This window comes from Lithobates pipiens, unplaced genomic scaffold, assembly GCF_037356315.1.
Source record: "Lithobates pipiens isolate NorthernLeopardFrog02 unplaced genomic scaffold, aLitPip1_a1.2 Scaffold_25, whole genome shotgun sequence".
NCBI classification, from domain to species: Eukaryota; Metazoa; Chordata; class Amphibia; order Anura; family Ranidae; genus Lithobates; species Lithobates pipiens.
The window spans coordinates 163,834,893-163,860,497 of record NW_027507787.1 but is presented as its reverse complement, the minus strand read 5'-3'; the positions used below and the strand labels follow the sequence as shown (position 1 = coordinate 163,860,497).

At 46.1% G+C, this 25,605-nt stretch overlaps 1 protein-coding gene across 1 annotated transcript in view; it reads left to right on the top strand.

The window, feature by feature from the left end:
* SORCS3 (sortilin related VPS10 domain containing receptor 3) overlaps window positions 1–25,605 on the top strand; it is a 962,887-nt gene that overhangs the window by 632,874 nt on the left and 304,408 nt on the right. Inside the window, exon 7 of the mRNA XM_077455086.1 lies at window positions 5,755–5,873. Coding sequence (XP_077311212.1) covers window positions 5,755–5,873 — 119 coding nt within the window. The remainder of the gene's footprint in view (window positions 1–5,754; window positions 5,874–25,605) is intronic.

Sequence of the window (25,605 nt, the reverse complement as noted above, 5' to 3'; positions counted from 1 at the left end):
AGACCAAACAAGACCTAAAGAAGACAGCTCTGATTTATCTTACTAGCAGGAAACAATTTTATGTTCACCTCAATAGCTGTTGTATTAATTCCTAGGATCAATCATTCTACTGATGAATCCAGCTAATTAGATTTAGAGAAACCACCTTTTCTGTTAAGAAAAAACGTAAAAATTCAACATGCATTTACATTTATTTATACTGTGAATCAAAAGCAGCTGCTTTGACAGAGAAGTACAAGGTGTCCAAGGAAGGACCATTTTTTATGCAGTTTAAAAAAAAAAGGAGACTTTGATGGCCTCCTCAAAATCATACACGAATAGAAACTAGGTGTTGACCAGAGAAAATTCTCTAGTAACCTACAAAAGCGGACTATAACAGCCAAAACAATGGAGACAAATAATAATCTTTATTATACAATATTAAAAAAGATAATCAAGGTATCTCTTTTAGAAGGCATCATTTTCCCCAGATGTTTACGGTTGGATACCTTGATTTTTATCTATGCTAATATTGTATTAAAAAAAAATATTATTTAATTCATTATTTGTCTGGTTTTGACCGTTATTGTAGGTTACTGGAGAATTTTCTCATGTCAACACCTAGTTTCTTCTCATTCTCTATGCAGGTTACCAAATGAGATCTCTTCAGAAATTCCATGTGGAAGTCAAGATGGGCATATTAGAGCGCCTTAACTTTGGGTTCCTGGGTTAAATGGAGGCAGAGGAGTGTATCTCCAATTTATTTGTGTTGCCCAACTCCAATCCAATTTTTCTTTTTTTAAACGTAAAAAGAGTAAACATCTCTGTCCAGTTTTTATTATTGTCTGTGGCCCTGTTGTGGAGGTTTCAGCTCAATTCCTGACCTTGTGATAGCAGGACAAGGAAATAACCCCTTCATTAATAAAAGACTGCAGATGTCATCTTGTTACAAAGTCATACTGGCACCAACTTGGATTGGTGATGGTTGTTAAAGGGCTACTTGGGTTCAATTTATTTATTGAAGTCAATTGGAGGTGAATCTGTAAAATCAATTATTTCTATTTTGAATGCTAATAGGCAAGGTATTGTGAAACAAAGGACTTTGGGAGCTGGGCAGTGCCATACCATTAGGGAAAGTTCCGGATCTAGCCTGTCTGATCTGGGGGTGCAGTAAAAAATGTAGGGGGCATATTGTCAACACCCTACCAGCCCCCATCACAGCCCCCTCATTACATTGTTTCCTTCAAATCAGAGCTGCCCCCATCCCATTGGAGTCCCCTTCCTATTTGAGTCCCCCCCCCCCATTACAACAGAGTCCCCCCATCGAAACAGAATACCCCCCCAACACAAGAGTATCCCCCATTACAACAGAGCCCATCTTATGACAACAGAATGCCCCCCATTCCCCCATCACAACAGAGCCCCCCTTTCACAAATGGCAACAAATGATGCTGTGCATCCTGGTCCACCCCACCTGCACCATGGAAACAAATGATGTGTTGCGCAGGCAGGGCACTGTGCAGCCATGCATTGCATACTTGACATGGACAAGACTGCATGCAGACCTCCAGCCCTTCTTCTTCCTGATACCAATGTCACTGATCTTGGGGAGGCACTACTGAAATATGGGGGGGGGGCAGAGTCCGCCCCAGCACCTCCTTAGATCAGGCCCTGATGAGTGGCATTGCAGAAAAAAAGTTTAATCACAGCATTCAGCATTTATTAAGGCTTAAGTGAAGCATTAATAATACTCAATTAAGTTATATTCTAATGATGCCTAACAAATGGTAAACTGATCAATAGACATGATATTAATAAATGAACTAAATGAAAAAATGCACAGTTCCTTTAAATAACATGCTTGGGGAATTCCTTAAACCTGCCTGTGAAATGGCAGAGATTTAAGACATGCCTAAAGCAAAAGTGACATTTAGAAAGGAAAAAAAAACTAAATATTTGCTGCTAAATGACATTTCCCAGATAGCTTTGGTTTGTTTGTAAACCAAGTCATTTTGAAGGTGAATAGACAAAGGATTACCAAATAAAGGGCATGGGGAGCAGGACACTGCCCTGGGGGACATTAATAATAACACACAATTCTTCAATTAACATGCTAAGGGGGTTCTCTTAAACCTGCACAATACTATAAGTGGCACACCTGTATGTACTAAAGCAAAAGCTAAATGACATTTCTTTGCCAAATTTCACTGTGAATCCTGCATGGCAGCAAATTTGAACCTCATTCTAGTGATGATGATGATGCATTTGACAGTCTGGTGGTGAAGAGGGAATGGGGACACACTGGGCGATGCAAATGGGGTCTGTAATTGTAAAGCGCTAAAGAACCCGCTGAAGAGAGATACATTTATTATGATCTAAACGCGTAGGGCTGAGCGGTACGCTATTTATCACCTCGTGTTTGTGACGGTTTCCAGGAGAATGGGTCTGTCTGCGTGCGTCCGGCCGGCGCAACGGACTTAAGGCTTATTTTCTTTTATACATTTGTAAGTGTATTTTTACTTTTTATATCTCTAATAATAAAGGGTTTAACACTATTTCGAGTTCTATTTTTCCCTTTATGGTTTTGATGCCCCTGCTTTTTGAGTCCCTTTTTTTGGACCTCTGAAGCCGCGTACACACGGGCGGACTGTCTGGCCTACTTAGTCCGCCGAAACACATTTCAGCGGACAGTCCGCTCGTGTGTGGGCTTCAGCGGACTTTTTCAGCGTGCAGTCTGGCGGACTAAGTATTTCGGAATGTTGGAAATACTGTCCGCTGGACTCGCATTTCGGCGGACAATCCGCCCGTGTGTGTGCCAGTCCGCTGTACTTTTGAAATGAGCGGAATTTTCCCGCCCGGAGAAAAGTCCGCTCATTTCGAGCGGGTATTCAGGTAGGCGGGGCCCGCGACGGAGACGTCGCTGGCCCCGCCGCCTGGTATGGACTTAAAGGGGAACCCCAAAGCCGAAAAAAATCGGCGTGGGGGTCCCCCCCCAAGTCCACAACAGACCCTTGTCCGAGCACGCTACCCGGCCGGCCAGGAAAGGGGGGCGAGCGAGCGCCCCCCCCTCCTGAGCCGTACCAGGCCGCGTGCCCTCAACATGGGGGGGGCCTTGGGGAAGGGGGGGCCGCGCGGCCCCCCCACCCCAAAGCACCTTTCCCCATGTTGATGAGGACAAGGGCCTCTTCCCGAAAACCCTGGCCGTTGGTTGTCGGGGTCTGCGGGCGGGGGGCTTATCGGAATCCGGGAGCCCCCTTTAATAAGGGGGCCCCCGGATACCGGCCCCCCACCCTATGTGAATGAGTATGGGGTACAATGTACCCCTACCCATTCACCTGTGAAAAAAAGTACAAAAAAAACACAACACAGGGTTAAAATATTTTATTGCACAGCTCCGGGGGTCTTCCGTCTTTGGGGGTCTTCTCGCCGGACTCCTCTGCTATCTTCTTGTAGCTCTTTTGCTAGCGGAGGAGTCCGGCTTTCTTCCTCGCCGCCGGCCTCTTCTCCCGACTTCGGGGGTCTTGTCCCCCTCTTCGGTTCTTCTGCCAGGCCACTGCGCCTTCTTATAGCTCTTTTACAGGCGGTGGCCCGGTCTTCTGTCGCCGCCGCCGCCTTCCGTTGTTGTTCTTCTTCTTCTCCAGGAGATGTTGACACGACGCTCTCTCCGGCCGGAATGCCAGGGACGCGCTCCGCTGCCACTTATATAGGGACAATGGGGCGGTATCACATGGCTTTATGTCACATGGGTTGGTCACATGGGTTGATGTCACATGGGGACTATGACATCGTAAGGGGGTGGGGTCACCATGTGACCAACCCATGTGACATAAAGCCATGTGGCACCGCCCCATTGTCCCTATATAAGTGGCAGCGGAGCGCGTCCCTGGCATTCCGGCCAGAGAGAGCGTCGTGTCAACATCTCCTGGAGAAGAAGAAGAAGAAGAAGAAGAAGAAGAACGGAAGGCGGCGGCGACGGCGGCGATAGAAGACCGGGCCACCGCCTGTAAAAGAGCTATAAGAAGGCGCGGTGGCCCGGCAGAAGAACCGAAGAGGGGGACAAGACCCCCGAAGTCGGGAGAAGAGGCTGGCAGCGAGGAAGAAAGCCGGACTCCTCCGCTAGCAAAAGAGCTACAAGAAGATAGCGGAGGAGTCCGGCGAGAAGACCCCCGAAGACGGAAGACCCCCGCAGCTGTGCAATAAAATATTTTAACCCTGTGTTGTGTTTTTTTTGTACTTTTTTTCACAGGTGAATGGGTAGGGGTACATTGTACCCCATACTCATTCACATAGGGTGGGGGGCCGGTATCCGGGGGCCCCCTTATTAAAGGGGGCTCCCGGATTCCGATAAGCCCCCCGCCCGCAGACCCCGACAACCAACGGCCAGGGTTGTCGGGAAGAGGCCCTTGTCCTCATCAACATGGGGACAAGGTGCTTTGGGTGCTTCCCCAAGGCACCCCCCATGTTGAGGGCACGCGGCCTGGTACGGCTCAGGAGGGGGGGCGCTCGCTCGCCCCCTTTCCTGGCCGGCCGGGTAGCGTGCTCGGACAAGGGTCTGTTGTGGACTTGGGGGGGGACCCCCACGCCGATTTTTTTCGGCGTTGGGGTTCCTCTTTAAGTCCATACCAGGCGGCGGGGTCAGCGACGTCTCCTTCGCGGGCCCCGCCTACCTGGAGACGTGCTCGAAATGAGCGGACTTTCCTCCGCATGTGTGGGCGAGTCCGTTCATTTCAAAAGTAGGGCGGATAGTATGGCGGACTTAGTCCGCCGTATTAGTCCGCTCAAAAAGTGCCGTGTGTGGGCAAGTCCGTTCATTCGAAAGTATGACGGACTGTCCGTCGGATTGTCTGACGGACTAAGTTGGCCAGACAGTCCGCCACGTGTGTACGCGGCTTGAGTAAAGACGTCCGGGAGTGAGTCTTCTTCCCAACATCCATTGGAGTGGTGGAACTAGGAGGACATCGAGGACCCCCCCCTGGCTGGAAGTGGTATCCATTTTTACAAGTCTCGTGTGACCCTCTGTAGTGGGGGGTCATGCCTTTCTGGTAAGCGGCAAATCTTATCACATGCTGGTGGTGGATTGAACACTTCTTTTTTCCATTTGGACCTAGTGGTGAACTTTCTACGAATATTGTGGCTTATTATTTTCTGGAGGACTTTATTTACAGCTTTGCGATAATTAGTTTGGTGGCTCATATACATGGACTTATTGCTCATACACTGGGTGTTTATGTTTCTCCGTTTTTTATTTTTTTCTTATTTTTTCTTATTTTTATTTTTATTTTTATGTGGATACAGGTTTATGTCATGGAAATCTATTGTATGGGTTAGATTGTAAGGGTTAGATTCTGTGTTTTGAGATATCAATACACGTGTGTTTTATATCACGCATGTTTTACAGATATACACCAATTTATATAGTGTTGTTATACCTTGTTTACTACTCATTCTACCACAATTTTTTTGCACAATTAGTCGTTTACATATGTTAAGCGCGGCTTAGGATTTTTTATTTTGCTTGTTCTGTATTTATGTGACACAGTGAAGCCGCAGCTGAACATCTATTTTCAAAAATACTATACAAAAGTTCATATGTTTTATATCTTTCTTTTCACCTTAGCGCAGTTTTTTCCACTTTTTTTTCTCTGTTCACATTTATTATGGCTTCTGAATTGCACCGCATTGAACTCTGTAATGGGGGGACTGCATTTCCATCAACTTGCAAAATGTTGCTTTATATGAGTACGTTACATTATATTTTTCTTTTTTTTTTTCCAGATGCCCATTACATAACTTGTAGAATACAAGAGTGTGCAGAGACCACTAAGAGCGGACCGTTCTCTCGATATATTGACACCAATTCATTAGTGGTACAGGACGAGTATGTCTTCATTCAGGTAAGAGACAAATTAGAGAAGGACACCATCCTTCTTACTAGTGTTAGCCAATGGTGGCCTCTAACGCATGATGGGAGTTGTAACTTTGTCAGGTTTCTGCGTCAGGATTGTTGATGGTATACATACAACTTGGAGGTCCCAGTCCAGGAGTAGATCAAGGCCCAGTAACCAAAACCTCATATATAAGCTATAAAGAGACCTCACCCAAAAAAAAGAAACTTAAAATGTTTCTTGCAATAGAAGATGGATTTTGCTTATTGTATCTACTGCCCATTCCTGGAACTTTTGCTTTCCTGAAGATCTACGGCCACCCAAATAATCTTAGTATTTGACACTTGGTGTGTTGGATGCCTGGTGCTTCAATGTGTGCTGTGCTTGCATCCACTAGACAAGAGGGCACCATCGGATAGAGTAACCTTTCTTAAAGTGATATCAAAGTGTAAAAAACTTTTTTTTTTCAAAATAACAAACATTTTATACTTATCGGGTCTGTGTAATGGTTTTGCACAGAGCAGCTCCGATCCTCCTCTTCTTAGGTCCCCCGCTGGTGCTCCTGGCCTCTTCCTCCTGCCAATTGACCCCAGTGCAAGTAGCTTGCAATGGGGGCACCAGAGCAGTCCAGCTCCCGAACCAGGGCTCTGCGTGTTCATTTATTGGCTCACTGGCTATGATTGACAGCAGTGGAAGCCAATGGCTTTGTTTTTTTCTTTTTTTTTTTTTGTGTTTTCTGTGCCAGGAGCCCGTAAAGGATGGTTCGGTAGTGCAATACACTCTCCTAGACCACACTCTGCAGACAGCTAAATCCAAACAAAGAAATGTTTACAGCAGCTATTCCCTAGAAGGTTCTTTTTTTAAATTGCTGACTGTCTTTGGATTTATATAACAATATAATTTGTTTCAAATCTGCAGCTGTCATTTCAGATGGTAAACAATGTCTATGTGATTTCTTTCGTAGCCATTTGTTACAGTTTTTTAGAGACTAATAAATATTTATATCTACCTATAATCCTGTGCCTAGGAAATGGGCACCAATGGGATATTCAGATGCTATGGGATTAAACGATTTCTTTTTTTTCTAAGCATCTGAATAGGTTTGGGTTCCTGCGGTAAATGCCGGTAATGAAAGTTTACAAATAGCTGATCCATGTCACCGGCGGGGAAATTGTATTTTATCCCTGCTGCTGTTTGGTCATTGGTCAGTAATTGCCGGTTGTGTTGAGCTGCAATTGCTGATGTGACACGCACATCTCATGAAGAAATTTCACAGCCGCTTCTGTTATTCTGCACAATGGCTACAATTTCATGAAACAATACTGTAATCACTGTCAGTGCTGAGATCAGGGGATTGTTTGCTGCCAGCAAAGAAAATAACAGTATTAGCTAAATATTAAAGTTTCATATTTTTTCTGCAGTGGGTGTCTGTTATCCATTAAAAAAAAAAAAGTCACATTATTGACAATGCAGCCTAATCATTTACTAGAGATGGATGACATCACTGAGAATCCAGCCTTTCCATTGAGTGGAGATTGGTGACATCACTAAGAATGTAGCCTATGCATATACTAGAGACCAGCAACATCACTGAGACTGTAGCCTATCCATTAACTGGAGACCAGTGACATAATGTAGAATGTAGCCTATCCATTAATCAAAGACCAGTGACATCACTGAGAATGTAGCTTATCCATTAATTGGAGACCAGAGGCATCATGGAGAATGTAGCTTATCCATTAATTGGAGACCAGAAACATCACGGAGAATGTAGCCTATTCAGTAATTTTAGACCAGTTACATCATGGCGAATGTAGTCTATCCATTTAGTGGAGACTGGTGACATTACTGAGAACGTAACCAATTCAGAGACCGGGGGGTAATTTCTAAGAATGCAGCCCATCCATTCACTAGAGAGGGTTGACATCACCAATAATGTAGCCCGTCCAATCACTAGGGACTAGTGACATCACTAAGAATGTAGAGACCAGTAACATCACTAAAAACATACTCTATCCATTCTCTAAAGGCTGGAGACAACACTGGGAATGGAGCCTATATTTTCACTAGAGACTGGGAATGTAGCCTATCCATCCACCAGAGATCAATGACATCATTGAGAATGTAGCCTATCCATTCACTAGAAACCAATGAAATCCCTGAGAATGTAGCCTATCCATTCAAAGAAACCAGTGCCGTCACTAAGAACGTAGCCTATCCATTCACTGGAGACCAATGACGTCACTGAGAATTCAGCTTATCCATTCACTAGAGACTACTCATGTCACTGAGAATGCATCAATCTAAGAGAATCAATATATTCTCATTTTGATCCATGTGGGTAAAGTTTTCTAACCTTTACCTATGGCCAAAGAAATAAGAACAATCTGGCAATGTGTATATACATGTGTTTTTCCAAAGATTATGTTATGGACGTTCCAAAAGAGGTGCAGGTCACAACCGAAGGCTGGGCAGCGGCCTGTGGTACATCTGCGTATGCGCAAGAAATATGAAAATGCCAGTGCCAGAGGGGGAGGCGAAAACAAATAAAAGGGGACTGAAGTTCTGCTTTAACTTGAGAATAGTCACATCACTAAGAATGCAACCTATCCATTCACTAGAGACTGGTGACATCACTAAGAATGCAAACTATCCATTCACTAGAGACTGATGACATCACTAAGAATGCAGCCTAACCATTTAATAGAGACCGATGACATCACTAAGAATGCAGCCTATCCATTGACTAGAGCCCGATGACATTACTAAGAATGCAGCCTATCCATTCTTAATTGCCTGTGATGTATGTTACTATTTACTAGAAAACAATGACATCACTGAAAATGCAGCCAGGGGATTGAGGGATTCTTAGCTGGTAGCAAAGAAAATAACAGTATTAGCTAAATATTAAAGTTTCATATATGTTCTGCGCTGAATGTTATCCATTCTTTAAAGACTAGCCACATTACTAACATTGCAGTCATTTACTAGAGATCTGTGATAATACTTAGAATGAAGCCTATTCATGTATTAGAGATAGGTGACACCACTGAGAATGCAACCTATCCATTCACTAGAGACCAGTGACATCACTGAGAATGCAACCTATACATTCAGTAGAAACCGATGACATCACTGAGAGTGCAGCCTATCAATTCACTCACTAAAGAGCGGCGACATCACTGAGAATGCAACCTATCCATTCAATAGAAACTGATGACATCACTAAGAATGCAGCCTATCCATTCATTAAAGACTGATTACATCACTAAGAATGCAACATATCTATTTACTAGAGACCAGAGATATCACTAAGAATGCAACCTATCCATTCACTAGAGCCTGATGACATCACCGAGAATGCGGTGAGATTAGAGTAAACAAGTGGCTGTGGAGCTGGTGTAGTAAGGAGGGCTTTGGGTTCCTGGAGGACTGAGATGACAGTGCCGGGAGTAAAGTTGGCCAAAAAGTTAGAGGGGTTTTTAAACTAGGCAACGGGGCAAGGGGGGATCCAGAGGTAGAGATAGTCAGCGCGGAACATTGTCCAGAGGGTAGTATTGGGGGCATTAGTGGTGGGTTGACTAAAGCACAAAAACCCAAGGTAAGTATAGTAACAAGTCCTAGTTTGAACACCCAATAAGAGGATAGTATGCAACCGGGCTAAACTACATGGCATGTTCACCAATGCCAGGAGCTAAGCGGACAAGATGGGTAAACTAGAGATACTGTTGTATGAGGAGGATTTGGATTATAGGGACTATATACAAGATTTTAGTGATGAAAATGGTATTATGGCAGTAATCAGCATGGATTCATGAAGAATCCTTCTTGCCAAACCAATCTATTAACCTTCATTAAGGAGGTGAGTTGCCATCTAGAAAAAGGAAGAGAGGTGATAGGATTTCAATTTACAAATACCGTACTGGTGACCCCACAATAGGGATAAAACTTTTTCGTGGAAGGGAGATTAGCAAGACACACGACCACTTTAAAATTAAAATTAGAAGAAAACAGGTTTAACCTTAAACTATGTAGAGGATTCTTTACTGTAAGAGTGGCAAAGATGTGGAATTCCCTTCCACAGGCGGTGGTCTCAGCGGGGGGCATCGATAGTTTCAAAAAACGATTAGATAAGCACCTGAACGACCACAACATACAGGAATATACAATGTAATCCTGACATATAATCACACACATAGGTTGGACTTGATGCACTTGTGTCTTTTTTCAACCTCACCTTCTATGTAACTATGTACTATGTTACTAATGTAATGCAGCCTATCCATTCACTAGTGACTGGTGACATTATTAAGAATGCAGCCTATCCATTCACTAGAGACTGGTGACATTAGTAAGAATACAGCCTATCCCTTCACTAGAGACCGGTGACATCACTGAGAATGCAGCCTATCCATTCACTAGAGACCAATGGGATCACTAAGAATGCAGCCTATCCATTCTTAATTGCCTGTGATGTATGTTTTCAGCTTTTGCATAATATACTTTCATATCATCGATTGTATTATTATGCATATTTATTTCGTTATATAAATGCCATTTAAATACAGTGTGATTTTTGTTAGTTTCTAAAGTAAACCTGTCATGACCTAATATGGACACTTTCATTTCTTGTCTGCTTGTGAAAATACCATCTGCTTGGCTCAACGCTGTATCCTGGCCTAGGCTGACAAGGCCCAGACCTAGGCAGCACTTTGCAGGGGGACAGCATGGAAAGAGTCCCCGTCGGCTTTCGCTACACTGTTAGTGTAGTGCCAGTCTTATGCAGCATACTGGGCTGAGAGGTAAATTAGTCTAGAGCTCCCATAAAGCGCCCGCACTGCTTCTGGTATGCAGGCAGCTGGCATTCCACAATTGGGGTGAGGGGCGCTGCTTCAAATTTTGACTGTCCTATCATCCTGGACCACAAACCTTCCTCACTGTGCTATGTTTTCTGCTGCACCATTGGCATGGTTATATCTTCTTATGCCGCGTACATACGACCAGACTTTCCAGCAGACTAGGTTGATCCGATCATGTGTGGGCTAATCCCATAGTTTTTCATTTAAAAAATCAGACGGACCTAGAAATGGAACATGTTTCAAATCTGTCCGATGGACTCAATTCCTATCGGGAAAACCGTTTGTCTGTATGCTGGTCCGACGGACCAAATACGATGCAAGGGAAGCTATTGGCTATTGAACTTCCTTTTTTAGTCCCATCTTACCTCATCACGTTCAAAACAAACGGACTTTGTTGCCAAGTCCATTCGTTCTGAAGTCCATCGGAACTCCGCTGAAAAGTCAGTCGGGAAGACCGTCGGACCTAGTCTGCCAGAATGTCCGGTCGTGTGTATGAGGCATTAGTCCTCTCAATAAAATTATCAGAGACTTGGGAAAAACTTTTTTTTTTTTTCATTTTGGATAGAGTAAGGGAGGGTTATAGCCCCTGTCAGTTTATTTTTTACTATCCCTGTCCCATTGCAGAGATTTCCCTTCACTTCCTGCCCCATAGCCAAACAGGAAGTGAGAGGAAATCTATGCAAATTAAGGGAATCCACCCTCCCCCCCCAAGCCCTCAGAACAAGTGTCCCCACTCGAAAATTTCACAGCAGATCTTAACCAGCAAGGGGTAGGCCATATTTAACTTAGGGGTACACAAGTTTAGTCAGGCCTAGGGCAGCACAAAACCTAAATACACTACTGGCTTGGCTACTCTGATGATACACTGGCTTTATTACTTAAGGTGTTGACCTAGTACAAGTATAAAGGTAAGAAAAGCCAAATGTCCTTATCCACATGTAGTTTGTAGGTCTCCACACAAGAGTATTAAAATCAGAGAATTATCGTGACAGCCAGACAACTGGCATTTTCAGAGACAGGCCAGCAATGGAAGTCTCTATATTATCCTCAGACTCATTTCAGGATCAATCTTACATTTCATTTTGCCAACTTGTTTCTCGTCTACTTGTTGAAAAAGAGAGAATCACTTAGCGTCGTCTATATACCAGAGGTGTTAAACATAGTGATAATTGTTTTTTTATGTTTTCATTGCTGTTCATATATCTGCTCAGCATGCATCTACTAATAAGCCGTCCCAGTATTCACAGGCAAGTTGTACAAAAATGGAGAGAATCGGATCATAGGCTGTTACAATATTTTTACGTGGTGGGAATTGTCTCATTCAGCATGATTTTATTTTTGTTAGCAATCGGTAACACAACACAGATCAATGTCCTGCCTAATAATATCACCTAATGAAAAAAAAAAAACCTGTTGTGTTTATTTAATTGAACTGAGATCTGATGGAAGCAGAGGTGTAACAATACTGTATTCACTTGTCTTTGTACTCTTCACCTGGTTGCCACCACACATGCTTGACACCATCTGAACCCTTGGCCTCATCAGACTACAGGACATGGTTCTATAATCATGTACTTAGTCTGCTTGTCTTCAGAAAACTGTTTGTGGGTGTTTGCTGGCTTTTTTGTGCATCATCTTTAGAAGAGACTTCATTTTGGGACAACAGCCATGCAGATCAATTTGATGCAGTGTGTAGAGTCCTGGAGTCACTGGAGTCCTCTTACACTCCTCCATAGGGATGAGCCGAACATCCCCCGGTTCGGTTCGCACCAGAACTTTCGAACGGACCCGCGTTCGTAACGAACGTTAGAACCCCATTGAAGTCTATGGGACTCGAACGTTCGAAATGGAAAGTGCTAATTTTAACGGCTGATATGCAAGATACTGTCCTAAAAAGGGTTTGGGGACCTGACTCCTGCCTCAGGGGACATGGGTCAATGCAATAAAAAGTTTTAAAAGCGGCCGTTTTGGCGGGAACACTGATTTTAATGAAGATTAAAGTGAAAAAAAAAAATGAAATATTCCTTTAAATATGGTGCCTGGGGGGTGTCTGTAGTATGCCTGTGAAATGCCACGTGTTTCCCGTGTTTAGAACAGTCCCTGCACAAAAGGACATTAAACGGAAATAACACCATTTAAAACTGCTTGCGGTTTTAATGTTATATCTGGTTCCTGCAATATGGTTGAAAATCATTGAGAAAAATGGCATGGGTAGCCCTCCCTGCCCATTACCAGCCTATTTGGGTCTTGTACGCATATTAAGGGGAACCCCGTACCCATATTAAAAAAAAGGAAATGCGTGTGGCCCCCAGGCCCTATATACTCAGGACAGCAGTATAAAGGCGGTGCAAACAAGACAGGGACTGTGTAGGTTTGTTGTGTTAAGTTGAATCTGTTTGTAATTTTCAACCGGTACATTTTTAAAGTGTAGCTCCAGTCAAACAAACTATTTTTAAGCTTTTTGGAAAACATAGGGAAGGGTTATCACCCCTGTATAATTTGTTTTGTCGTCCATCTTTTTTCATCTCACTTGCTGTTGTCTCCTTCCGTTTGCAAGTAGGAGATGTTTGTAAATTGGATGTTTGAAAGTAGGGGCCTGCCCTATATGCTCTGCAGAAATGGCGGAACAAGGTGTTGGTTTTGCCACAACATTGTAAGCCCTCAAAGTGACTCTTGGTGGGCGCTGGAGCGCCCTGCTGTGAACGATTATATCAAGAATTGTAATTACATGCCATTGTTGAACAGTGGTAGAAAAATTGACCTTTGGTGGTTGTGGTGCTGGTGCCACAACACTATAAGTCCTCACCGTTACTCTGGGTGGGCACAGGAAGGGGCCCTCCTGTGAAATATTATATCAAGAATTGTAATTACATGTCCCTGTTAAACAGGGGCAGAAAAATTGGGCCTTAGGCACTGGTGCCATCACACTGCAACCTCTGCCATATACTCTAGTTTTATTGCAGGAATTAGCCCTGCTGCAAAGCATTGCATCAAAAATTGTACTTAAACGCCCCTGTTAAACAGGGGCAGAAAAATTGGGCCTTAGGCACTGGTGCCATCACACTGCAACCTCTGCCATATACTCTAGTTTTATTGCAGGAATTAGCCCTGCTGCAAAGCATTGCATCAAAAATTGTACTTAAACGCCCCTGTTAAACAGGGGCAGAAAAATTGGGCCTTAGGCACTGGTGCCATCACACTGCAACCTCTGCCATATACTGTAGTTTTATTGCAGGAATTAGCCCTGCTGCAAAGCATTGCATCAAAAATTGTACTTAAACGCCCCTGTTAAACAGGGGCAGAAAAATTGGGCCTTAGGCACTGGTGCCATCGCACTGCAACCTCTGCCATATACTGTAGTTTTATTGCAGGAATTAGCCCTGCTGCAAAGCATTGCATCAAAAATTGTACTTAAACGCCCCTGTTAAACAGGGGCAGAAAAATTGGGCCTTAGGCACTGGTGCCATCACACTGCAACCTCTGCCATATACTCTAGTTTTATTGCAGGAATTAGCCCTGCTGCAAAGCATTGCATCAAAAATTGTACTTAAACGCCCCTGTTAAACAGGGGCAGAAAAATTGGGCTGCTGGCATCACCCAGAACCAAAAATGTTCTTCCAACATATCAGCGGAGGAGGAAGAGGATAGACAATCAACATAACAGGACAGTCACTCAGCATCAGCATAGGCAGTCTTGAAGGGATGTGGTATTTCAAAAAAAATTATTCGGTTACATCAGCTTCAGGTGCTTGGTAGCTGTGGGTGATCCAAGACTGATTCATCTTGATGAATGTCAGTCGATCAACTGATTCGGTGGACAGGCGCACCCTGTGATCGGTAACGAAGCCACCAGCAGCACTGAAGGTGCGTTCCGAAAGAACGCTGGATGCAGGACAGGCCAGTAGCTCAATTGCATACTGTGCAAGCTCTGGCCAGTGATCCATCCTCAAGACCCAGTAAGCCAGAGGATTTTCAGTGGGAAAGGTGTCCAAGTCTGACCTTGCCCCTAGGTATTCCTGCACCATGTAAATTAGACGCTGGCGATGGGTGCTGGAACCAATCATACCTTGGGGCTGCGGACTAAAAAATTGTCTGAAAGCATCAGTCAGACGGCCACCTTCTCCACCGCTCCTTCTGACTGATGCCTCAGCAACACGTTGTCCAGGACCAGGAGTTTGTGACCTCCCAGTCTCTGGGAACGCGTTGCACAGAGCTTTCTGCAAGGCCTCCCGGAGATGTCTCATCCTCTGCTCCCTCTGCGATGGCAAGATAAGGTCGGCAACCTTACCCTTGTACCGTGGATCAAGGAGAGTGGCCAGCCAGTAATGGTCCCTCTCCTTGATCCGAAGAATACGAGGATCCTTCCGCAGGCTTTGCAGGATCAGGGAGGCCATGCAGCGTAGGTTAGCTGAGGCATTCGGTCCGGAGTCCTCTGGGTCACTAAGGACAACATGATCCGCAGCTACCTCCTCCCAGCCACGTACAAGTCCACGTGTTTCTTGGGACTGTAAATCATCCCTATAAGACTGCTGCAGCTGCTGCTGATGCTGAGTGCCAGCCTCCACCTCCATGCTGACACAATCATCCTCCTCCTCCTCTTCCTCCTCCTCACCCTCTTCCTGTGTGATGGGTGGCACAGCAGGAACACTGTCTGGATAAAGGGGGCCTTGAGAGGCAAGGAAGTCCTCCTCTTCCTGCCTCTGTTCTGCCTCAAGTGCCCTGTCCATTATTCCACGCAGCGTATGCTCCAAGAGGTAGACAAGAGGTACAGTGTCACTGATGCATGCACTGTCACTGCTCACCATCCTTGTGGCCTCCTCAAACGGTGACAGGACAGTGCATGCATCCCTGATCATGCCCCACTGGCGTGGTGAGAAAAAACCAAGCTCCCCTGACCCTGTCCTGGTGCCGTAGTCGCACAGGTACTCATTGATGGCCCTCTGCTGCGTGTGCAGCCGCTGCAGCATGGCCAGTGTTGAGTTCCATCTGGTGGGCATGTCACATATAAGGCGGTTCTTGGGCAGGTTCAACTCCTTTTGGAGCTCAGCCAGCCGAGCACAGGCATTAAATGATCGGCGGAAATGCACACAGACTCTCCTGGCCTGTTTCAGGACATCCTGTAAGCCGGGGTACCTGCCCAAGAACCGCTGCACCACCAGATTAAGGACGTGAGCTACACAGGGCACATGGGTCAGTTGTCCCTGTCAGAGGGCGGAGAGGAGGTTGGTGCCATTGTCGCAAACCACCATTCCTGGCTTAAGCTGGCGTGGCGTCAACCACCTCTCGGCCTGCCCCTGCAGAGCTGACAAAACATCCGCCCCAGTGTGGCTCCTGTCCCCCAAACAAACCAGCGCAAGCACGGCATGGCATCGTTTTGCCTGCGTACTTGCGTAGCCCCTGCAACGCCTACAGAGCACCGCTGGTTCTGAGGACAGAGCACTGGAAGAGGCCATGGAGGAAGAAGAAGAGGAGGGGGTGGAGGAGAGAGGTGTGTCACAACCAATAGTAGCATTTTGGAGGCGTGGTGGCGGAACAACCTCCAACACTACTGCACCTTGTCCTGCATCCTTCCCAGCAGCCAGAAGAGTGACCCAATGGGCCGTGAAAGACAGGTAACGTCCCTGTCCATGCCTGCTGGACCATGAGTCAGCGGTAATATGCACCTTACCGCTGACCGCCCTGTCCAGCGAGGCAAGGACATTGCCTTCCACATGCCGGTAGAGAGCTGGAATCGCCTTCCGTGAGAAAAAGTGGCGTTTGGGGACCTGCCACTGAGGAACCGCACATTGTACAAACTCACGGAAGGGGGCCGAGTCTACCAACTGAAAAGGCAGCAGTTGAAGTGCTAGCAATTTAGCCAAGCTAGCATTCAACCGCTGGGCATGTGGATGGCTGGGAGTAAATTTCTTCCGCCGGTCCAGCAGCTGGGGCAGGGACATTTGCCTGCTATAATCGGACGTGGATGTACCACTAGCAGAGTTCCCGGAAGCACTTGGCTGTGACACACCTAATTCTACACCTTCATTCCTCTCAGAGCAGGTTTCAGAGAGGACTGAAGGTCTAGTGGGGTTGGAGATGCCAGCTGATGAGGAGCAAGGAGAGGTCCGCTTTGTTCTTTGGTGTGGGTCTTTGAGGTATGCTTGCCAACGAGCTGCATGGCAGGTCAACATATTGTCATGCATGGCAGGTCAACATATGTCTGGTCAAGCATGTGGTGCCCAAGCGGCTGATGTTTTGGCCACGTGAGATACGCTTGAGACATATGTTGCAAATAGCAGCGGTGCGATCTGATGCACTCGTCTCAAAAAAGGCCCACACCAAAGAACTTTTAGAATAACGCGCAGAGGAAGCGCTCTGCGCAGGCGGAGCTCTGCGGTGTGATTCAGTCGGTGTGCTGCCCCTAAGCTGGCCCCCGGAGGGCATCCTGCCTCGTTGGACATGTGCCTCCTCCTCCTCCTCCTCCTCCTCCCTCCATCCAGGCACCCACGTGGAGTCAGTGCCCTCATCATCCCCTCCCTCTTCATCGCTGTAGCAAACCTGGCAGTATGCTGCAGCTTGTGGAACATGACTGCCAGATTGCTGTGCTTCTTGAGCATCCTCTCTCTCTGCGCTCACGCTACTGCCTTCCTCTAGCTGAGTGTCATCATCAGAGCCCACCAAACACTGGGCATCCTCCTGGAGCATGTACCCAACACTGTGCTCAAAGAGTTCAGGAGACTCCTCAGGAGGACGTGGTGGGTCTAGGGAAGGAGTCACTGATGATGACATTGAGAGGAGGGACGACGATGTGTTGGCAGCTGCTTTTCTACTACCCTTAGACTGGGTGAGAGAGGATGAGGAGGATGAAGAGGGCTTGGTCATCCACTCTACCAAGTCGTTGGCATGTTGCGGTTCAACATGTCCAGCTGCAGAAAAGAAGGACAAGCATGTCCCATGGCCACGTGCTGATGACAATGCACCGCGTCCACGACCAGCACTGTTGTCTCTAGACACAGAGCCTGCTTGCCCTCTTTTATCGGCTCGCGCCTGTCTGCCTCTCCTTGCTGGCCTTCCAGACATGGTAATGGCCTGAAGGGAGTTGGGTAAAACAGTAGTTGGGTAGTTTATATTGTGCTGGAGGCACACAACACCCACTAACTCCTGCAGATGCCTTTTTTATAGAACAGCAGACTTAAAGGGGTATATACAGATGTATACTGTGCTGTGCTGGAAGCACACACAACTTCCAATAACTCCTGCAGATGACAATCGGGCCCAAATAGAGAACAGCTATGTAGGTGGATTATAGCGGTATGTACTGGGTACAGAGCACGCACACAGCACGCACTATCTCCTGAGTGACACTACTGACTGCAAGCTCTATTGTTAAAGATGGACCACTAGCTATATAGGTGAGGTGAATATCACGGTGTATACTGCGGTCAGGGCACGCAGACAATAACCAGAAAACAGCAGAGTTAAAGGGGTATATACAGATGTATACTGTGCTGTGCTGGAAGCACACACAACTTCCTATAACTCCTGCAGATGACAATCGGGCCCAAATAGAGAACAGCTATGTAGGTGGATTATAGCGGTATGTACTGGGTACAGAGCACGCACACAGCACGCACTATCTCCTGAGTGACACTACTGACTGCAAGCTCTATTGTTAAAGATGGACCACTAGCTATATAGGTGAGGTGAATATCACGGTGTATACTGCGGTCAGGGCACGCAGACAATAACCAGAAAACAGCAGAGTTAAAGGGGTATATACAGATGTATACTGTGCTGTGCTGGAAGCACACACAACTTCCTATAACTCCTGCAGATGACAATCGGGCCCAAATAGAGAACAGCTATGCAGGTGGATTATAGCGGTATGTTCTGGGTACAGAGCACGCACACAGCACGCACTATCTCCTGAGTGACACTACTGACTGCAAGCTCTATTGTTAAAGATGGACCACTAGCTATATAGGTGAGGTGAATATCACGGTGTATACTGCGGTCAGGGCACGCAGACAATAACCAGAAAACAGCAGAGTTAAAGGGGTATATACAGATGTATACTGTGCTGTGCTGGAAGCACACACAACTTCCAATAACTCCTGCAGATGACAATCGGGCTCAAATAGAGAACAGCTATGTAGGTGTATATAGTGGTATGTACTGGGTACAGAGCACGCAGACAGCACGCACTAACACTACTGACTGCAAGCTCTATTATTAAAGCTAGATCACTAGCTATATAGGTGAGGTGAATATAGTGGTGTATACTGCGGTCAGGGCACAGACAGTAACCACTACACAAGAGCAAGATAGTAAATCAGCCAAAAACGATTGGTGTGTAACTGTGTTGAAGGTACACAGAACACCCACTGCTTCAGACGCCAACACACTGCACGAGGCTGCCTTAATGGCGGCCTTATATAGTGTGGGGCGTGCACTACACAGCCTGAGCTATGATTGGCTACAGGCCAAGCATGCGGGGTCACAGTGCATGCTTGGCCAATCGTGAGACAGCAATGCATTGCGCCATCGCAGTGCATTGTGGGCCACACTAATTTTGCCGCGAACGGCCCAAACGTTCGGAATTCGGCGAACGCACGAACGACCGATGTTCGAGTCGAACATGCGTTCAACTCGAACACGAAGCTCATCCCTACTCCTCCATAACGAGATCACAAAGCTGGTGGATTTTAGAGACCTTGCAATCCTCCACCTTCCATTTGAGGATGCCCCACAGCTAAATAGGGCTTAGGTCTGGAGACATGCTTGGCCAGTCCATCACCTTTACCCTCAGCTTCTTTAGCAAGGCAGTGGTCGTCTTGGAGGTGTGTTTGGGGTCGTTATCATGTTGAAATATTGCCCTGCGGCCCAGTCTCTGAAGGGAGGGGATCATGCTCTGCTTCAGTATATCACAGTACATGTTGGCATTCATGGTTCCCTCAATGAACTGTAGCTCCCCAGTGCCAGCAGCACTCATGCAGCCTCAGACCATGACACCCCCACCAACATGCTTGATTGTAGGCACTTGTCTTTGTACTCCTCACCTGACTGCCGCCACACACCCTTGACAAAATCTGAACTAAATAAGTTTATCTTGGTCTCATCAGACCACAGGACATGGTTCCATAATCCATGTCCTTAGTCTGCTTGTCTTTAGCAAAACTGCAGGCTTTCTTGTGCATCATCTTTAGAAGAGGCTTCCTTCCGGGACGACAGCCATGCAGACCATTTTGATGGAGTGTGTGGCGTATGGTCTGAGCACCGACAAGCTGACCCCCACCCCTTCAACCTCTGCAACAATTGTGGCAGCACTCATACGTCTATTTTCCAAAAACAACCTCTGTATATGACACTGAGCATGTGCACTCAACTTCTTTGGTCAACCTTTGGTCGAGGTCTATTCTGAGTGGAACCTGCCCTGTTAAACTGTTGTATGGTCTTGGCCACTGTGCTTCAGCTTAGTTTTAAGGTCTTGGCAATCTGCTTATAGCCTAGGCCATCTTTATGTAAAGCAACAATTCTTTTTTTCAGATCCTTCTTTTTTCAGAGTTAAGTGAAGTACTAACTTCCAGTGACCAGTATGGGAGACTGAGAGCGATAACACCAAATTTAACACACCTGCTCTCCATTCACACCTGAGACTTTGCAACACTAACGAGTCACATAACACCAGGGAGGGAAAATGGCTAATTGGGCCCAATTTGGATATTTTCACTTAGGGGTGTACTCACTTTCGTTGTCAGTGGTTTAGACATTAAAAAAGAAGTATGGATTTTTTTTCCCCATAATCATACTTACCTAGGTGGATGCAGCATTGGTCCGATGCTGTATCTGTCCTCCGCCACCTCTGCACTGAGAACTAAGCCATCGAACACCGCCAATGGCTCGGTTCTCTCTCAGCTCCCTGAGCAGAGAACTGCTGCCTGTCAATCAACAGCTCTCCTGCTCTGTTCCTCCATGCTAATTGGAGCGCTAAGCTGTGAAGGGGTGGGGAGCGGCCACCTCAGCGGCTCACTGAGGCAGCCATCAGTCCCGGTACCTGCCAGATCCAGACTCCCAGAGTCGGGATGACAGGGTGCTTGGACTGATCTGTGTGAAGTTAGCAAAGAGCAGACTTCAGACTGCTCTCTGCTGAAAACGGGTCACAGGAGTGCAAAACGAATTGCACTCCTGTGCCCCTTAGGAGAAGCCCAGTCTAACAAGGCTGTAATTTCTTCAGTATTGTCACATGAAAATATATAATAACATATTTACAAAAATGTGAGGGGTGTACTTACTTTTGTAAGATACTGTATAGATACTATATTACTAAAAGTATTGGGGCGCTTGCCTTTACAACCACATGAACTTTTTTTTTGTAAATGCCTGATTTTACAACATGAACAGGATAAAGTTACAGAGCAGGGAAAAATTATTTTGAGGTACGTTGAAGATTTTTGGTAGTCTGATAACAAATAATCTGAATTTTCACAGGTGAAGGTTCAGGTCGGGTTCAGAAATAGAAGTTGAAGGAACTAAGTAATAAGGAGTAACTAATTGACAAATTCAAGAGGAAGTAAAAGGAGTAGACACAGAGGCGGCCCGTCCATAGTCCATTACATTTTCATGTGCAGCTTTTGTGGAGGTTGGACGGCAGCACACAATCAACCCCCCCCCCCCCCCCCCTACTTAGCAACCCATTCACTTTTTTTCATGTGCAGCCTGGTATTTGGATGGCAGCCTGGTATATGATGTGCAGAGCCCAGTGTATAATGTGCAGCCTGGTATATGATGTGCAGAGCCCGGTGTATAATGTACAGCCTGGTATATGATGTGCAGAGCCCGATGTATAATGTGTAGCCTGGTATATGATGTGCAGAGCCTGGTGTATAATGCGCAGCCTGGTATATGATGTGCAGAGCCTGGTGTATAATGCGCAGCCTGGTATATGATGTGCAGAACTGGTGTATAATGTGCAGCCTGGTATATGATGTGCAGAACCTGTTGTATAATGCGCAGCCTGGTATATGATGTGCAGAACCTGGTGTATAATGCGCAGCCTGGTATATGATGTGCAGAACCTGGTGTATAATGCGCAGCCTGGTATATGATGTGCAGAACCTGGTGTATAATGCGCAGCCTGGTATATGATGTGCAGAACCTGGTGTATAATGCGCAGCCTGGTATATGATGTGCAGAACCTGGTGTATAATGTGCAGCCTGGTATATGATGTGCAGAGCCTGGTGTATAATGCGCAGCCTGGTATATGATGTGCAGAACCTGGTGTATAATGTGCAGCCTGGTATATGATGTGCAGAGCCTGGTGTATAATGCACAGCCTGGTATATGATGTGCAGAACCTGTTGTATAATGCGCAGCCTGGTATATGATGTGCAGAACCTGGTGTATAATGCGCAGCCTGGTATATGATGTGCAGAACCTGGTGTATAATGTGCAGCCTGGTATATGATGTGCAGAGCCTGGTGTATAAGCCTGGTATATGATGTGCAGAACCTGGTGTATAATGTGCAGCCTGGTATATGATGTGGATTCTGTAAGGGGTGTGGCTTATGAGAAGTGGGGGGGGGGGGCAAATGTGGAGGGGCGGGGTCTTGCACCCCCCCATCCAAAAACTTCACCAGCTGCCACTGAGTGGACGGATATTATTCCAAACCTTTATATGTCACCTCTCCTTGGCTCCAAACAGGAGGGAGAAAGGGGAGGCAATCGGGAAGGGGCTCTAATGTCATACCTCACTCACATATACTCACTTTTGTGAGATAATGTATATGTTCATGATAGGCTGAGGCTGTGTGCTGAGAGTGCTGCTTACTGCCAATCAATGACTAGGATGCGGAACTCTGGCTCTTCCCCCATTGTTAATGCATGCTGTAGAATAGGTTTACTGCCCTGTGTCCATTCTCTGCCTTGTTGCTCCACTGTGCCCAGGGCAGCTTCCCCTCCTGCCATGCTTACTTGTCCCTGCCATGCTTACTACCCACCCCTAGCAGACTCATCGAACTGTCTCTGACAGCTGTCAGTGGCTTCTGATTGGGAGCCAGACTGGTGGGCTACCAATTACGTAACTGCTGTGAGAGCCAATCAGTGATCATGTAATCCAGAGGGCGCTCTGTCTCCCAGCAATAAAGCCTACTTATCGGACTGCAGGTAGCGTTCCCTGGGAAGGGATTAAGGATGGTAAAAGATGTTGATGGCATTGACTCTGTACCCCTTGGGTAATTTCTAGCCAAAAAAAGCTGACATCCAATGTACATGAGAGAGATTTCAGAATTCTTATTGCTAGTCACAGATCTCCTTTGCAAGCTGTGCAGTAAGGACAATTTAGCAGTCTTGGAGTTTCTGGTCACTCCAGCTAGCACTGGAATTTACCCTGTATGCCCAATGTAGGATCTTTCCAAACCAGACACAGACAGCAGAAAAAATAATCTCACAGGGACTTTACCATTTCCTTACTCTATGCAAAGCTAAAATAAAATTTGGCTAGAAATACACTTTAACAGCTGTCTGCGCTTCTTCTGAATTTTAATAGATTCATTTAGTCTTGAATCCCTGTCACATGTCTTGTTTTGTACCAGACAGATGAAATCCTCTACTCCAACTAAGTAAATTGCAAGGGTGATGTTTTATTGTTTTACATCATCCCTAAAGGAGGCTGTCTTCCAAGAGGTAAAATAAGCAGCAAAGCTAAACAGAGGCATTGAGATTTATTCCAAAAAGGTTATCTTACAGGTTAAAGCTGAACCTTGAGCTCTCCTTCATTCTTGAATAGTTGTACACAGGGCCGTCTTTAATATTGATTGGACCCTGGGCAAAAATTGTCTTGCAGTTTCACTCTCCACCTGCTTTGAGGCATACAGTAAATAGCAGCTAGACTCAAAATCCGTTTACTGAATCAGCAATTGCGATTGGTTGCCAGAGGTTACAGTGTATCGTTACCGCTCACTGATTAGTTGCTAGAGGTTACAGCACATGATTTATGCTTGTTGATTGGTTTCTATAGATTGCTGTACATTAATACTGCTCACTAATTGGTTGCTAGAGGTTGCTGCACATCATTACTGCTTACTGATTGGTTGCTAGAGGTTACAGCACATCATCTCCTCACTGCCTGCACACCATGGACTGAGGAGGTGAGGGGACCCATTAATAGACAGAAAACTCCTAGGGATCCTAGGACTTCTGGGATCAGTGGCAGTGCTGGGGGGAGGGGTGGGTGTGATCAATTTCCAGCATGCCCTTTTATCTCCCCAGTGGCAGCACTCCGTATAGGTGATGGTGGATATGACCTGGGGGGGGGGGCATGGTATACATATGAATAATGCCTCTATTTACATATGAATGCTGCTGGTCCGCCACTATTTGCATATGAATGTAGCCGCTATTTACATATCAATGCTGGTATTTACATGTAAATGCAGGGTCTGTAGGTGAGTCTGCAGGTTAGTCACCTCTACAGAACAATAGGGCAGAGCTGGGCAGCATTAGTAACAGAAATTCACACTGATATATAAGGATACGGCACTGGACTAAAACCTCAAGGGCCGTGGGAATTTAAACTGGGATAGTTGGCAAATATGGGGCAGCTGCTTTGGGCCCCACAATAATGACAGGGCCCAGGACAGCTGCCCCTTTTGCCTTGCCTTAAAGATGGCCCTGGTTGTACAGGCTCCTCTTCTGTACTGAAATGGCTTTACTCTGATTTCACTGCACACTGTGAGCTTCTCACAGTGTTTATAAGAAGCTGCAGCAAGTCAAGTAGAGCCTACCTCATATCCTGGCTGGAGGATTGTCCAGCACCATCTAGTTATTTCCTTCCCATGATGACTGTTCCAGGCTCACCTCTTTAATCGGAATTCCGTTCTTCCCATCATGGAGGCTCAGCATCACAAATGGAACATTACCTAGTTTTATCTGTGTGCAAATGCAGTTGGCCTAGAAACACTCACTGCTCCTCTTGGGAGGAGTCATGCAAATATCAAAGTGGTTGTAAATCCATATAAAAACAAAACAAAAAAAAAACACCTGCAAGACAAACGCATAATGATCCAGTATGCATCTCATTATGAAATACCTTAGTTGGAAGCTGTTGCAGTGGTCCCTGTATACCACTGTGACCGGCGATATATATCTCCAAGAGGTTTTTCTGGGTTTGCAGGCTCCAGTGCTGGGATTGGCCGAAGCCACGATGACGTCACTCCCATGCATGTGTGCGGTAGCCACCAGTCACGGCACAGGGCCTTTAGAAATGGTATGATTAAGCCGTTTCTTCAGTGCTCATGTGCCAGTGATGTTGGCGCAAGCTTATATGGTAAATATCTCCTAAACTGTGCAGGTTTAGGAGATATTTACAGTACTTACAGGTAAGCCTTATTATAGGCTTACCTGTAGGTACAAGTGGTGTAATAGGGTTTACAACCACTTTAACCGCTTCCCGACCAGTCGCCGCAGTTATACTGCGGCAGGTTGGCTCCCCTGCGCGAGCCATCTTAGCTATACGTCGGCTAGCGGGGTCGGGATAGCAGGCACGCTGCACAGAAGGGGTGTTGGTGCTTGTGGCCGATGGTCACGATGACCATCGGCCACGAGCAATTGTGAGCAGGAGACACAGAACAGGGATGAGTGTGTGTAAACACACACTTCCCTGTTCTGTTCTGAGAGGAGTGACAGATCGTGTGTTCCTTTTAGCTAGGAACCACGATCTATCACTTCCTCTAGTCAGTCCCCTCCCCTTTCAGTTAGAATCACCTCCCAGGGAACACAGTTAACCCCTTGATCACCCCCTAGTGTTAACCCATTCACTGCCAGTGACATTTTTACAGTAATCAATGCATTTTTATAGCACTGATCGCTGTATAAATGCCAATGGTCCCAAAAATGTGTCAAAATT